A 14978-nucleotide genomic window follows, 5' to 3' on the forward strand; every position below is an offset into this window, starting at 1 on the left:
CTTTTACTCTTTTTGAGCTAGATATGCAGGGATTTTCAGTAGTGCTGAATATTAAGGTGTTTTTGTCCCTTTTCCAATAATTTACCCGATATTTTGTGTTCTTTGCAAAACTTCTGCATCCTAGCTTGGTTCAAAAGAGCTGTCACACTTTGACAATACCAGGCAAGTTATCTTTTTTTCTTTTTCCCCAGGCATATCCAGAACATTAGTGAGATCAAAACGGATGTTGGCAAGGCCAGAGCCTGGGTTCGTCTCTCTATGGAAAAGAAGTTGCTCTCTAGACATCTGAAGCAGCTGCTTTCTGATCATGAACTCACAAAGTAAGATGGTTTATCATGGGCAAAGCTTTTAAAAAAATTAAAATCTATTTAGTTGTTTGACTTCAAAAACCCAGATGTGACTATTTTGTCATCTGCTTAGCAGTATGTAGAAGGCACAAAATAAACTACCTCCCAGGTGTGTCTCTGTACCAGTGTATGAGCTGTTTGGAGTCAGGATTCTGTGCTGGGGTTCCTCACATACAGAATCAGTTCTGTCAGTGTAGACTGTGACTTTGAGATGAAATCTTCAAAAGTTGCTAAGGATTTATTTCATGAAATGGGGCCTATGTCCAAGCATTACTACTTTGCTGAGTCAAGCTTTTTATCTTGGCCCCCTTTCTGGAACTGGGGGATAGTTTGTTGTCCTTGGCTTGTTGGCATGTTTTTGCATTGCATGTCAAAGTGCAGCTTAGGTCCTGTTTGCAGTTATGTCATGATGTGAAGAGTGTAAAAGCACATCCAGATGTGCTTCTGTGGATCTTCTGTCTCCAAATCTGAGGCATCCTTTTAACTCCTTTCAGTGCCATGTAAAATGGTGTAGATAAACCACAGCAGAAGTTGATTTTAACAAAGCAAATGAAGAGTGCATGTGCAGTACGTTGGTGGCGACTAGGAAGGCTGTTGCATCTCATTTTGAGGCCATAAGCTCACGAGATCTGTTTATTTTCTTGAAATCCTCCATCTGAATCTTTCACAGCATGATCATCTGCATCTCTAGATCAAAGTGACAGTGCCTTAGCTTTATTTGTCCCCTCCTACAGAGTAGAATAGCCTTCCTAAGAACATACAGTGAATGGCTGTCATAGTAGTCAAATACCTGCTATTATGACCCAATTTTTGTTTTTATCATTTCTCCTAAGCATTGCAAAATATGACTTTTAATTCTTTCTGTATGAAGTAATAGAAGAATTATGGAAAGACCCAACCACTGAGTTCCAAAACACTCTTTAAAGAATACTGTAGGAAGAAAAGGAGACAAGTATATGATGTATGAGGAGGAGAAGAATGTGAGTGAAAACGTAAGACTTGAACCAGTAGACAGTTCTAAATACTGCAGGCTTAAACTCTGTCCAAAGTGCTCTGTTTATAGAATGCATCTTGAAGAGCAGAAGGAGAAATGCTCAGCACAAGGACCTATGTACTTGGTGATGTCCAGAGCACATGTACATTGTGTTACCTTTGTGAACATAAATCATTTCGTTAATAGTTGTATGAATTACAGTACAGGCCGCATGTAATACTAACGGTGTTAGGAGTAACAGTTTGAGGTTTATTTAGTGTAACCTGTGCCAAAAAGAAGTCTTGCTGGTAAGGTTAGCTATACTGTTCACTGAGTGGAAGTTAAAAGCCGTAGTAATTGTAATTAGCTTTAATTGAAGACTTCTTACAGGAGACAGCTCTCTGCTCTTCCTTTCCTCTCCTTCCACTCACCACCTTCCAAGGAATTTCTTCCCTCTCCTAATCCCCCTGAGCCCCAGCTGCTAATTATTTGAGATTTGCCTTGTTGGACTTCCTGATGAAGCTGTGGCCTTTCAGCAATGAGCAAGGAAAAGCTGAAGGACAAAGTGAGGGCAGCGAATAAATCTACCTCTATCTCTAAATTAAGGTTAAGCCTCTTCAGTAAAGTCAACAGTTCAGATCAGGTTAAATTTAGCAATGCTTGTCCCATGCAGAACCAGTGCTGGCAGAGGACTTTTCACACACCACCTCGTTCCATGCCCCACCAAAAAGAGAAGGAAAAAAACCCAACTGTCTTAACACTGGCCATCTCTGTTAATACTGCTCATCTAGGAGGCAGATTCTGATTCTTTGGAACAGAGTGAGTCAGCAACAAAATACGTTTAAAATGAAAGTGAAAACAAAGGAACAACTTGCACAGGAATGACATAAATTCTTCGTAATCTTATGTGCTTTGTGCTGCATAGATCCCCAACTTAGCTGTTGTAGGCAGTGTGGTTTTGAAGCGTGCTCCACTTGTTTTTAGAGGAAGCAGTGCCAAGTTCAGTGAGGTACTAAAAGTATTTGTGCAAGTTTACAGAGTCTGTGGTGTTCTTTTCTGAAGCAACTGTTAGATGCTGTAATTAACCCATTCTCTTTACTTGGCATTTGCTAAAAAAATACAAGAAAACTGTAATGTGTTTGGTTTCTTGCTAGTCTGCAAAGGGACTAGAGTTAGGGAACAGGAGGAAATCACACAGCTTCACTGCCCTGACACCTTTACGTGCATAAGGAAACTGAGACACCTTACCCTTTGAAAAGACAGGACAGCACATACCTGGACAGGCTGTCAAACCTGTGGCTCAGGTTGTTCTGTTAAGACTTGGGCACCTGTGAGACCTCTGTGGGGTTGCCTCTCCTGTGGCTGCAGGCAGGTTAAGTTGATTTAAGGCTCAGTATCTGTTTCCATTGAGAGTTTCCTGTCAGTGTCTAGTGTTAGGTTTGTTATGTAAGTGGGAGTATGCCTGTATGTTGGTCATCAAGGATTTGTTTTGCAAGTTTGTCTTGTGAGTCTCTTGCTGACCTTTTTGTAAATTGATCTCTGAAATGGAGGGGAGCTGTCAGGATGCTCTCCTGGCAGGAGCAACCTATCCATGGCTGTGGCAGCATTTCTAATACCTAATTCCTGCGTTCGTGATGGTTTGAATGTTCTTCTAGCATCAGTTGGATCTTGATACATCTTGGCATGCTCTTCTTTTATGATTACTTACCAACACTGGTATTATTTATTGGTTGCATAATTAACAAAAAGATTGGCGATTGCTGTATATGAGTGAGTAACTTCAGTAATATTTTCAGTCAAAATTTGCACATGAAAAGGTTGAGGTTGTGTATTCTTTTCAAGGTTTCTCAGTTGCAAATCTTGCAGTGTTAATTTCTTTAATGTGTTTGAGTGATGTCAAGAAGTATATAAGATTGTTTCTGTTTGCAGTGCAATCTTCTGCATAGGCATTAGTGTCTCCACTAGAGAAGGCCATTGTGCTACAGTCTTCTGATATTTCCACTTAAAACAAGTTGCAGTTCAGTGTGACATTGGAGTCCTAGCAAAGAGTTTGCATCTTGGTGAAAGGGAACAGTAGGACTTTAGGCCACCTTTGCATGTCTCTCATTTTGGTTATGCTAGAAGCTGTGTACTGTCATCACTGAAGCTATTCCCTAGCTTAATGTGTGGGTTGTTATAGGCCCTGGGTTATCATCTATAACCTCATACAGGCAGCTAGCCCCAGAATTTGCCTCAGTGTGTCCTGTGAAAAGAGTCTTCTAGCTGTCTTGTGTGCTAGGGACCTCTTCCGTGGCGCCCTCTGCTCAGAAGTAACTTAGGAGGACTCTCTTCACTTCCGTTCTGTCATTTTACATGGCTAAAAGAACTAAGATTTTTTTTTTTAGAGAAAGTACAAATTTCCTTTTTTCATCTTGGGGTGTTTTTTGAGTGGGAGAAGACCAAAACCTTAGACCAAAAGTTGCTTTCGAGGGGTGGGAGATAATGTGAATTGGACAGGTGAATTGGGAGACTTCAGTCTTGCAGAGATTCAGCATATCTTGGCATGTTAAATACTCTTGACTCTACCGGTATCACTTCTCATTTGTAACTGCCTGCCCATTATTCATGGTATACCTAATAAATATGCACAATAGAAAGCATTTCACTGAAAGCATCTTGTTACTATGACAGATTATGTGTTTTGCTTTGTCAGAAAACTCTACAAGCGTTATGCATTCCTCCGCTGTGATGATGAGAAAGAACAATTCTTATATCATCTCCTGTCATTCAATGCTGTTGATTACTTTTGCTTTACCAATGTTTTCACAACAATCTGTAAGTATTTCCCTGGAACTCTGGTTTCCAGATTTGGTTGAGTCCTTATCCAAATTCTAAACAGCTCTGAGCAACATGCCTTAATGTAATTGTTCTGCTTTTTTTCCTGGGATCCGTCTGTGTATGCTGTATCGCTGTTTCCGTGATCCTCTCTGATGGGCAGGAGTGTCTGTCTCTGTCACTAAAGGCTTTTATTTCTCACTTGGTAAAATATGCAGCTTTAATCCTTTTAATTGGGGGAGAGTTTTCAAGAGAAAATTTTGTGATGGACATGTTTGCATGATGCTAAGCAAGAACAGTATAGATTGTTCATTATCAAGGTAAGAATTTTAACACTTGCTAGGAACTAAAACAAACTTTTCCTGTTTCATGCTCGACCTGCTTTGCTGCATGCCTGTCTCTGAGTTTGGGATAACGATGGAATGCCCGTTGAGGGCTACATCAGAACTCCTCAACACGTTGAATTCCTCCATTTTTTTGTTCTTCTGTTTTTCAAAAAGATGCCCTGGATAAACTTTTAAGCTGTTGTTGGCACTTAAATGTGTTACAGAGTTTTCAGTGATTTGTGTGCCTCCTGTCACAGGACGTCACTGGCAAGGAAAAATAGAGAAAGACTTCAGCAAGGCTAATAAAATTGGGGGTGAGGGTGTGTGCAAAGGGCCCCCATGGCCCCAGAGTAGGAGCTACCCGTGGTGGTATGTTGTGATCCATATTTGTGTGTATGAAAACAAACACAAGTCTAAGCAAAATAGCTTTTGGACTTGTGGGCATGTTCTGCGTAATGTAAAATCTGGTCTGTTGTATGCAGTTAAATTGTCACTTACTTGAAGACTATCAGCACAGAAAATAAAAATGGAAACATTTTAATTCATTCTTAAATGCTATGAGCATCGAGCTTTTAAGAAAATCTAACTACCAAATGCTTTCTTGAGGGCACTGACAGCTGAGATGACATTGAGGGAGGAATGTATTAAATGCCTCAGCTGAAAAGCCCTGACTGTAATCCCTTTATGCACTACTGAAGAAGGGCAGACGGCCAAGAAACACAGTGAGCATTCAGAGAACTGGGTTTTCTTATAAAAGTTTGGTTAACAGGCTGTGCAGGAGATGTTAGGCAGTGCAAGAGCACAGTCATTTCTTCAGGAGCACATACATCCAGAACCAGAGATGGGGCTGCAGCTCAGGTGATACTTATTGAATTAGTCACAGGTAAAAGAGGGGACCAGAAACCCTTGGAGTACATGTGTGGTGCTATTTAAAAGGGAAAAAGTGGTTTGTTCTCTTTAAAAACCAAGCAGTCTTAAAGTTAGCATAATGAAGAGCGACACGGTACAGAGAAACTTGCAGCATTATATTGTATTTTTGCTGAATTTGGTCAGCCACAGTGGTGGATGCTGCTGCAAGCAAGGCCTGCAGCCAAAGGCCTCAGTCAGAGGGTGAGTGGGAGCTGGGGGCAGCTGTGCAGTGTCTGTGTGCAGACCCCCAGGCAGTTAGGTGAGCACCGCGTGGTGTGCTGAGCTATGGGGCAGTCCTGGATAAAGGAATAGTGCCTTGTCTCGAAGCCGAGGACGAGTAACCGTCTGCGTGACATGTTTTGAGGCTGGTAAATGAAAAATGATTATACCCTTATGAAGGCGTATTCCATCCATATTTCGTTTTTCACTTGACAGTCTTTTGCTGTCAACTCTGCTTTTTAGTGACTGCTGTATATGTGTATACTTCTCCATTGTCAATCAGTGCTTAGTGTGCATATGTTAGCCTGATTAAATAGCAGCTCTGATGTTGGTTTAACATTTCATGGTACTGCAATATTGTTTTATGACTTGACTTTTGCCCTTCTCTTCACTAAAAGAGGTTAGATAATTATCCTTCTTTGTTTTTGAAGTGTTGTATCTTCTTGTGTTTGCAGTGATACCATACCATATATTGATTGTTCCTAGCAAGAAACTTGGTGGCTCAATGTTCACAGCCAATCCTTGGATCTGTATCTCAGGGGAACTGGGTGAGACAGGAGTCCTGCAGATTCCCAGGAATATATTAGAAATGACTTTTGAGGTTTGTATTACTTGATACAAAAAATGATTTGGATGTTTTGTTTGTTCAATTTTAACTTTTCCCCTAGGTGTAGCACCTTGTCATGCATTCCATATCTTCAGTCTGTGTGGTTAGTGACAGAAACTTCTGTGCCTGCACAGAGTAAATTTATCCTATGTTTAGTAACACGCAGGCAAAAATGACTGACAGGTCCTTAGTGCAAGGATGGACAAGGCTGTCTTTATGTTATGACTGCTGTGATGGTGGGAGGTGTCCTATCCTCTTCCATTGGAAAGAGAGCAGTGATTCTGCTCTGGTTTTTGTGCGTGTGCACTGGGTATAATTTAATAGAAAAAATCAAGTTCAGCTGATCTTCTCTGTGCTGGTTAAAATAGTATTTAACAAAACAAAGCAAGCAAACAAAACCAAGTAAAGCAGCCTACTACTAAAAGCCCAGAATCAGTCATGCAGTCAGAAGCCAGGAACCACATTTCTGTCTGAACACCTTCTCTAATAGTTCACTCCTCCAGTGTGCTGCTTTCAGTTTACTCTGACAAACTCTTTGTTTAATTTGCAGTGCCAGAACCTGGGAAAACTGACCACGGTGCAAATAGGACATGATAATTCAGGGCTGTATGCCAAGTGGCTCGTGGAATATGTTATGGTCAGAAATGAAATCACAGGGCATACTTACAAGTAAGTATCACTCTGACATTTCATGTTGGGTAAGTAGAATTTCTGCAGGGAGCTGGCACAGTAGAGCTTGTTTGATTAGAAAGGTCTGATCTCCTGGGACTCTACAGTTGCTGCTCTCTGGTAGCTTAGAAGGTCGTTTGGCTTCTGGCATTAAACAAGTCATGGTTCTTACAAAATTAAACAGGGTTTTCAGTTTGCAGATGCTCATGTCTAGCCTGACACTGTTGATGGAGAAGATGAGTTGACTATTGTGCATCTTAAAAATAATCTGCCTTGAGCCCAAGAAAGAAATAGCAAATCAGAGCTTGCTGCTTACCAGATGTAGGTGGTATTTGATGTTAGGACTTAGTGCTCTAGGTGTTACAGACACACCTTTGGACACCAGCTGGAACATAAGAGCTTACGAGCGTAGAAACATATGTTTGCATAGTGTAAGTAAAGGAATGAGATTTACAGTGAGAATTAAATGTATCCGTGTTAGGTACAGCCTAGTTTGATGCCCTGTCCTTTGTTTAGAGAAACTGTAAGGCACATGTTGATGACAAATTGGCAGGGAAGGCCACTCAGCTCTCCATGCCCGTTCATTTGGAATTAAGTGAAAAGGGAAGATTCTGGTTTTGGATGCTGTTCAGTTTTCCAATTAAGCTGATTAAACTGACATCAACATTGGTTCAGAGAAAGTGATAATGAGCAACTGAGCCAGGTGTGTTTTGTAGTGTCTGATTTAATATCCTAGTTCAATAGAACTATTGGTGTTTCGGCATTTAAGTATATGTTTGGGTTATGTTTATGGTTTTTTTTTGTGGTTGACCTCCTGTGTAGTGTATTCAATGAAAGCATAGGTGGATTTCATCACCAATCTAAGGGATGTAGTGGGTCTTCCCTTCTACATCTCTTTCCTCTGCAGCCCTCAAGTAATGTGTTACATGTAGGAGTCAAGCAAAACCTGCCCGTTTGCTTTGCAGATCATCTAGTGCAACATTTAGCACAAATTTGGAACTGAAAAGCTGTTTTGCTGCCTCTGCTGGCAAAAGCCGAACCAAATACTTTATTTATTGCTAGAAGAATGAAGTATTTCTAATAATTATACTAGAGGGATTTGTGTTGTAGGCAACTTCAATTGGAAAATCTTTGGCATGGAATTGAATCTGGGTTGATCCACATGTCTCCTTGATGCTCTTAGGTTTCCCTGTGGAAGGTGGCTTGGGAAGGGAATGGATGACGGCAGTTTAGAGAGGATTCTGGTGGGAGAGTTGCTGACTTCCCACACCGAGGCTGACGAGCGGCAGAGCCGAACCCCTCCGCTGCAGCAGTCCCCAAGCATGATCAGAAGATTTGTCACTATATCACCAAGCAATAAGCCAAGTGAGTGGTGGGGATTGTCTTGTCTTGTACTCTTCTGCATCATTGCCTGAGAGCAGCTACTTGCAAATAGAACTGTAGGTTTTCTTGTCTTTTAGAACTGCAGCTTGGAGAGGACCTGTGAAACTCTCTTAGCTCAACACCCTGCTCAAAGTCCAACTAACTTCCAAATTACAATCCTGAGCAACCTATTCTATCTGCTCAAGTTTTGAAAGTCTTCAAGGATGGAAGGAAGGTGTCTCTGGCCTCCTGGTCTAGTGCTTAGCTGCCCTGCTGGTGTTTTCTGTATTTTTGTCCTTCATCTGTGGAATGAATGCTATGGAGGAAGGTAGAAATTCACTGCCCTGTCTCTGTCTGTCCGTCAGGGATGGAAAAGCTGCCTAGTGGTTTACCTTCATAGGCTTTCCGCTTGTCGTTGTGTTAAAGAGCCACAGTGTTAACTTCAGTATAAACCCAAACCGTCTCCGTTTCTGCCTCCTCAACAGTAAATAAAAGTAGAGTTGGATTTCCACTACCCACAGTCCAGGACTCTTTCACTAGCAGTATGAGTTATACTGGCTCTCCTATACGTTGTGGTATGCATTGTCCCTCATGCACGTTTACAATTTCTGAAGCTGTAACAAAGTGACTGGATATATTTTTGTGTCTTGCAGAGTTAAATACTGGTCAGATACAAGAAGCTATTGGTGAAGCTGTTAATGGTATTGTCAAGCATTTCCACAAGCCAGAGAAGGAGGTGAGGAGTTGTTTGCTGTGTAATGGCCCTCCTGTCTTAAAACTCTTATTAGTAAGCACTGGAGAATACGTAGCAGAAATGCCTAAACTGAATGAACAGCCATGTGCTTGAAAATTCATTCAGCAGAGCAAAAATTAGATACTGATACTACAGTGATGAGATAGCATGGCATCAAATACCTCTGTTTTGCTGCTAACTGAAGCATTCTATTAAATTAAGTGCTAACAGTCTGGTATTGGAAATGGTGTTTTTAGTCAAATTCTGCCAAGGATTCTACCTGTGCCAATGTCAAGAATAATGCCTTCTGTTCAGTTTGTTCTGAATTAACTGACGGTTTACATCTGTGCTGAGTTCTGAGTGGGTTTTTAATGTCTGTTTTGCATTCTTTGCTACTTAAAACATGAAAAGCTGTGGACCACTTTAGAAAAAAAAGAAAAGCAGCATAGAAGACCTCCCTGTAAACACCCCCATCCCCATGCAAGTGAAGCAGAGTGCTCTGAAAGACTCTGGTACACTTCTGCATTACACATGGAATCAGCTGATACAGCAGTGACTTTCTTAAGCAAACCTAAGCAGCATTGCCTTTGTCAAACAAGCACAGTCCAGCCATGGTGAGCCGCAGTGGTGCAGAGCAGTGGTGGCTCCGTGTGGATGGCTCTTGAAAGTCATTCATTTCTTACAGATAGGTCCTCCCATTCCTACTGCACATATCTTCTAAGTTCAGCATGGCATAACAGATTCGCATACAGTATAATTCTGGTCAGTGATCACATTGACACAATAATCTCAAGTGGTTATGCATAATAGAATTTGCTATCATGTTCTAAAGAAGAATTTTTGTTTTCTTCCTAGCAAACAATCAGAGGCACCTGCTATGGTGGATCTGTGATCTTTATTGCTTAAGAAAGAGGAAAATGTTTTATTGATTTTCTGTACAGTGGCCATTATTATAGGTAAACCCTGCTCATTGTCTTGGCCTTTTTGAGGCCTCATTTGATGATAACGAGGCCCTGACAACTGCTTTCTTCAGCCTCATTCTTAGGGAGCTCAGTACGTTTTTGAATGTTCGGGACTTGTGAGAACTGGATAGTCCTGTCTGGGATCACTGTTTGACAGCAGACTGTACCTTTAGGCATCTGTTTATTTATAAGCTTGATAGACTGCATGAGACACTTGTGTTCTAGACTTCCAAACTGAGGTAATAAGTGTGTGTGCTTTCTGTGTGTGCCTGGCAGAGAGGCAGTCTGACGCTGCTGCTGTGTGGAGAAAATGGACTTGTTTCAGCTTTGGAACAAGTGTTTCAGCATGGATTTAAGTCACCAAGACTCTTCAAAAACGTCTTTATTTGGGATTTTTTAGGTAAGTGGGAGGAAGACATACCAGAGCCTGCTTGTATCTTTGAAATGCATCCATCTGTTTTCCTTATCATTGCTGCTGTGTGTCAGCTGGTGTGAACAGCATACTTGGAGGCATCTCAGCAGCTGAATTGCTAGAAGAGCTCTTACCTTCTCATGCTGTTGAGGGGAAAAAAGCCTCTTGTCTTCTGCCAAAGCTGGCTCTGTACTTAATGTAGTAACTGGACTTTGTCCTTCTAGCACTAATAGTGTAAACCAAACTTTCTTAGTGAGGAAGAGTTATTTATATAAGTTGGTGAATTGATGTATGGTAACCTTGTTCATAATTGAGCATAGTGAAAACAATAAATCACACTTCTAAGAGGCTGAGTTGCCTTACAGAGCACAACAGATGGATCGAGTGCTGTTGATACTTCCTGGACATTGTAATAAAGGGGTTATGAGCATACATTTTTCAGAGTGGTCTAGGTCCTTTGACATAGAGCTGAAAAATCAACTGACATCACAAACATCTTTTCTAAAAGGAATTCTTTCTAATAGTGCTTCTGTGTTTTGAGTAGGTGCTTTGGCATCACTGTGCTCCTTATACGATCGTTTTGCTGAAGCACTCAGAATTCAGGAGATACATGTACCTCTTTAGCACCACTTAGAGGGAAGGAAGTGGAATCCCAGTTTTGCACAGGGGGAACACAAGACAGAATCAAACAGAAAAAAGCAATGCCTAAATGTCATTATTCAGGAAATTCATGGATGAGCTATGAATCTAGGGCTTTCAACTTTAACTTTCTCCTATATGCACTGATAACACTTCATTTACTCCCACCATTCTTTTAAGAAAAAGCACAAACATACTATGAGACCCTTGAGCAGAATGAGATGGTCCCAGAAGAGAACTGGCAGACAAGGGCCAGGAATTTCTGTTGCTTTATCACTGCTATCAACAACACCCCTAGAAACATTGGGAAAGATGGCAAGTTTCAGATGCTGGTGTGTCTTGGAGCCAGGTATGAGGAATCTTCTTAATTATTGTTGTTGGTATTATTATTATTGATATTTTAACAGAACGAAAAGGATGTTGCATATTAGTAAGACAAAGGCATGTAACTGCTGGGTTGTGCAGTTTGACTATTCCTTCTAACAGTCTTTGCTGTAACTAGGGAAGGATCAAGTGAATCACGCCCTGAGTTCTTAGGTATGTGAAGTGTGGGAAATCTGAGGTACAGAACTGCATACCCAAAGAGCTGAGCAGCTGAATCAAGAGAGAAAGATAGTAGGCTGGTGTGAACAGTCTCCCTCCTGTGTACAGCTAGTGTAATCAGAACACTGAGTCAGAAAACCACCCATCAGTGAGGCCTCTCCAGTTAATGGTTGGGTGAATTCCCCACCTTCCATCTACTCATTGTAGGAGATGGGTGGGAGAGAAACTGGGACCATCTAAAAGCCTCTTGACACAAAGGCAATGGAGCGGGCTAGTGACTTTGGGTCTGCTTGGGACTTCTAGTTCTCTTGGGAACTGTATCTTTTGATGTGAGGGGTGGAAAGCCTAGAAACATGTCTGTCGTGGATGCTCCCTACTTAAACAAGTTCCACAGACAGTTACTCCCCCTTCCCTTGTCTTACAAAACTGAGTGGAGGAGGTGGTAGGTCTGATTAGAAAGCAAAGAATAAAAATCATGCCTGTGCAGATGCTGGATTAACTTGGCTTTATTTTTATTTCCAAACTGCAAATTGCTACCTTGTCAGAGACCACCTTTTGCATCACTGGATCGCCCTGCTTGCAGACTGCCCCATTACAGCACAGATGTATGAAGACATAGCACTCATCAAGGATCATACGCTGGTGAATTCTTTGATTCGAGTGCTGCAGACCTTGCAGGAGTTCAACATCACGCTGGAGGCATCTCTTGTCAAAGGAATTGACATCTGACCTCTTGTCCCCCAGGAAAAACTAACTTTACAAAAAAACAAAAAAGCAACAAGCAGTGAATCTCATTAGTATGCAAAAGTTCTGTCTTGCCAGTACGTTGTATCGTGAACTTGTTCATGGCCCAAAAATGCAACTTTGACTTTTCTTGAAGGAAACTCCAAAAGTAGTACAGGCAAATGGATAGAAGCTGTAAACTCAATGTAAAAAAGAGGATTTTGGTATAAATCTATTTTAGAGTTTATTTGCTGATTTGCTTTTTACACACTTTCATGTGAAAGAGATAGAGATGAGTATTGTGCAGCTTATTTTAAAGCTGCAGTATTTCCTTGCCATAGAAAATGTGCAGTGAGCCTTTCAGCATTCTGTGAACTTGCTTTCAGATATGCTGTATGTCATAGACCCCAATGTATACACTCCATTTCTGCTGAGAAGGTCATTCTATAGTTTTTAAACTAATATTTTATATATTAACATTATTACCAATGTTTGATTTTTAATGTATTTGGTCATGTTCTGCTGCAAGGGAGCTACAAATCTGATGTGTGCTTTTTTTTTTTTTTAATAGCTCCAAGCACTGATTTGTAAACAATTTTTTTTCCCTTTATTTTTGTTGTCAGTATTACTTTCAGTGAAATCCAGGAGACTGAATCGTGAAATGTCCAGAGAGCATAGTCATATTTTTCATATTGGTACGTAATTGCACAGAGGGAGAAATTAAGCCTGTTTTTTAACTGATTTCTCTTTTATTTATTTAACCTATTGTTGTGTTTTGTGTCTTTAAAAAACAAATCTTCTATTATACAACTGGCTATATTATGTTGCAACTCAGAATTTACAGTGCAGCCCACTTAAATGAAAAACCTGGAATAATGGTTCATAACACAGATATATTTCCACTTGAACCAGCCTTTTGAAGTTTAATATATGGTTGCTGCTGGTAATTCTTTTGACTGCTAACCAAGAGGGACATGGGTTCCCCAAGTGCCAGATGACTAGATCAAGATGTTTATGCCCCCTTGAAATAATAATGGTATACCTTACTAACAAATATAAGGATTTCTTAATGTTTCTGAGAAGACAGTGAGTATTAAGGTTATTTTCTTTTCCTTTTGAATACATATGTCTTGGATCCTGTTTTCACAGTCTGTTTCATTTGGGATGCTTTTGTTTTTAGCAGAGAAAGCTGTAGTCCATTTCTAGTATAACACATAAACATTTTGAAAGCTTAATTTATTGGAGATCTGGAACTTGGCAAATGCCTAAAGGTATCTCTGTTCATTTGAATCCTCTGATAAAAATCTCTTTGAAATGAATATGTGACCTAACAACAGGCTGATTTATCACCATCACAAATTACTGTACAGATGTTCAGGGCTGTGTATTTAAGAGGTCTCCGCTGTATAAACTTATCTCAGTATTGTCTCTCTTTTGAGAAGCAGAGTCCAAGTTTTTGGTTCATACAATATTGTAGCACTTTTTCTTTACCTGCAGCTTAGTCACTTCTTGTGATAGTTTTATTTCCCTAATTTATGAGTGTAGCACATGTATTAAATTTTTGACTATTTTTACTTTTGTCCTATTTATTTCATTATTAAATGGAGAAGTTTCGTTGTCACTACTTACCAGAGCAAGATTGTTCTTTGATGTCACAGTAGCATCAGGAGGATGTGAGAACAATGTCCAAGCCCGTCCTCATGCTGGGTGGATGTGAATTCTTTCACAGCATGGAGCTTACAGGAGCATTTCATGGAAGTATTTTGTTGTGTGCAGGTTTGGGTTTGTTGTTTGTTCGGGGTTGTTTTTCCCCAGCTCTGGAAGGGGAAAAATAAAACAGTTGTAGTTCATTACTTCATTCTAAGAATTTCATGTATTCAGCTTAATATGTTGGGATAGCCTTTATACACTTGCCCCAAATTGCTTGTTTATGTATTAATCATAGCAAAACACTCCATTTTACAGTGCTTTCAGCTATCTCTAAGATGACTTTACTAGGCCTGTAAAAGGAGGGTTCAATATTTTGACCTTATTAGATTAGTTGACCCTGTTAAAACCATATATCTCATAGTATTAAGTATGGATTAATTTTCTCTCGCATGAGGTAATTACCCTGAATTAAGGTTCTTTTTTTTTTCCTCTTTACACAAGTTCGTGCAGTGTGACATGGTACTTGTGGTTTAATGGCTGTTTTGGTGTGGGTCCTTTGGCCTCATGACAGCTATGCCTGGGATGGACAGAGGCTGGGGTTTGCTGGTTCCCAGGTGGTGGTTCCTTGGCTAGCTCATGAGGATGAAGCTGTCCATCAGTGGCAGCACCCTGTGTGCTGGCTGTCCAGGTGCAAAAGGAAGACACAGAGGTCATCTTCCCAGCTCCTCAGTTACTTTTATTTTCACAGGAAAAACCACTTTGAGATAGACCCTTCTCCTTCTCTCACAGGGGACCTATGCTTAATCCTGTTAGGATTCAAAGCACTTTTTGCTATGGACTTCTAAGTCTGAAAGGATTTGCTCCCCTGAAGGCCCAGTAGAAGGTTCTGAAATGCAGCAGAATAAAAGCTGGTTTTGTTGGATCCAGAGGCAACCAAGGAAGTCTGAGGTATTAAACACACATTGCTATGTGGTAGTTTGTGGTAGGTTTTTGGGAAGAGATTTGGCTGGCATGTGTAAGAACAGTCCAGTCTGTAGTAGCAACCATAATCCCTACCACTCTTTAGTGTTTGCCACAAACCAACTTACTT

General features: G+C 40.6%; 1 protein-coding gene across 1 annotated transcript in view; it reads left to right on the plus strand.

The window, feature by feature from the left end:
• The window catches only part of DENND5A (DENN/MADD domain containing 5A), a gene marked incomplete at its 5' end in the record, with an annotated part of 60326 nt that extends 47604 nt beyond the window's left edge, over window positions 1-12722 (plus strand). The window contains 9 exons of the mRNA XM_009078919.1: window positions 192-320; window positions 4013-4134; window positions 6044-6189; window positions 6746-6864; window positions 8048-8229; window positions 8880-8962; window positions 10198-10321; window positions 11153-11321; window positions 12061-12722. Of these exons, the coding sequence (XP_009077167.1) occupies window positions 192-320; window positions 4013-4134; window positions 6044-6189; window positions 6746-6864; window positions 8048-8229; window positions 8880-8962; window positions 10198-10321; window positions 11153-11321; window positions 12061-12244 (1258 nt within the window). The remainder of the gene's footprint in view (window positions 1-191; window positions 321-4012; window positions 4135-6043; window positions 6190-6745; window positions 6865-8047; window positions 8230-8879; window positions 8963-10197; window positions 10322-11152; window positions 11322-12060) is intronic.
• Between the last annotated feature and the right edge of the window lie 2256 nt (window positions 12723-14978).

This window comes from Acanthisitta chloris, unplaced genomic scaffold (genome assembly GCF_000695815.1).
Source record: "Acanthisitta chloris isolate BGI_N310 unplaced genomic scaffold, ASM69581v1 scaffold19697, whole genome shotgun sequence".
Taxonomy (NCBI): domain Eukaryota; kingdom Metazoa; phylum Chordata; class Aves; order Passeriformes; family Acanthisittidae; genus Acanthisitta; species Acanthisitta chloris.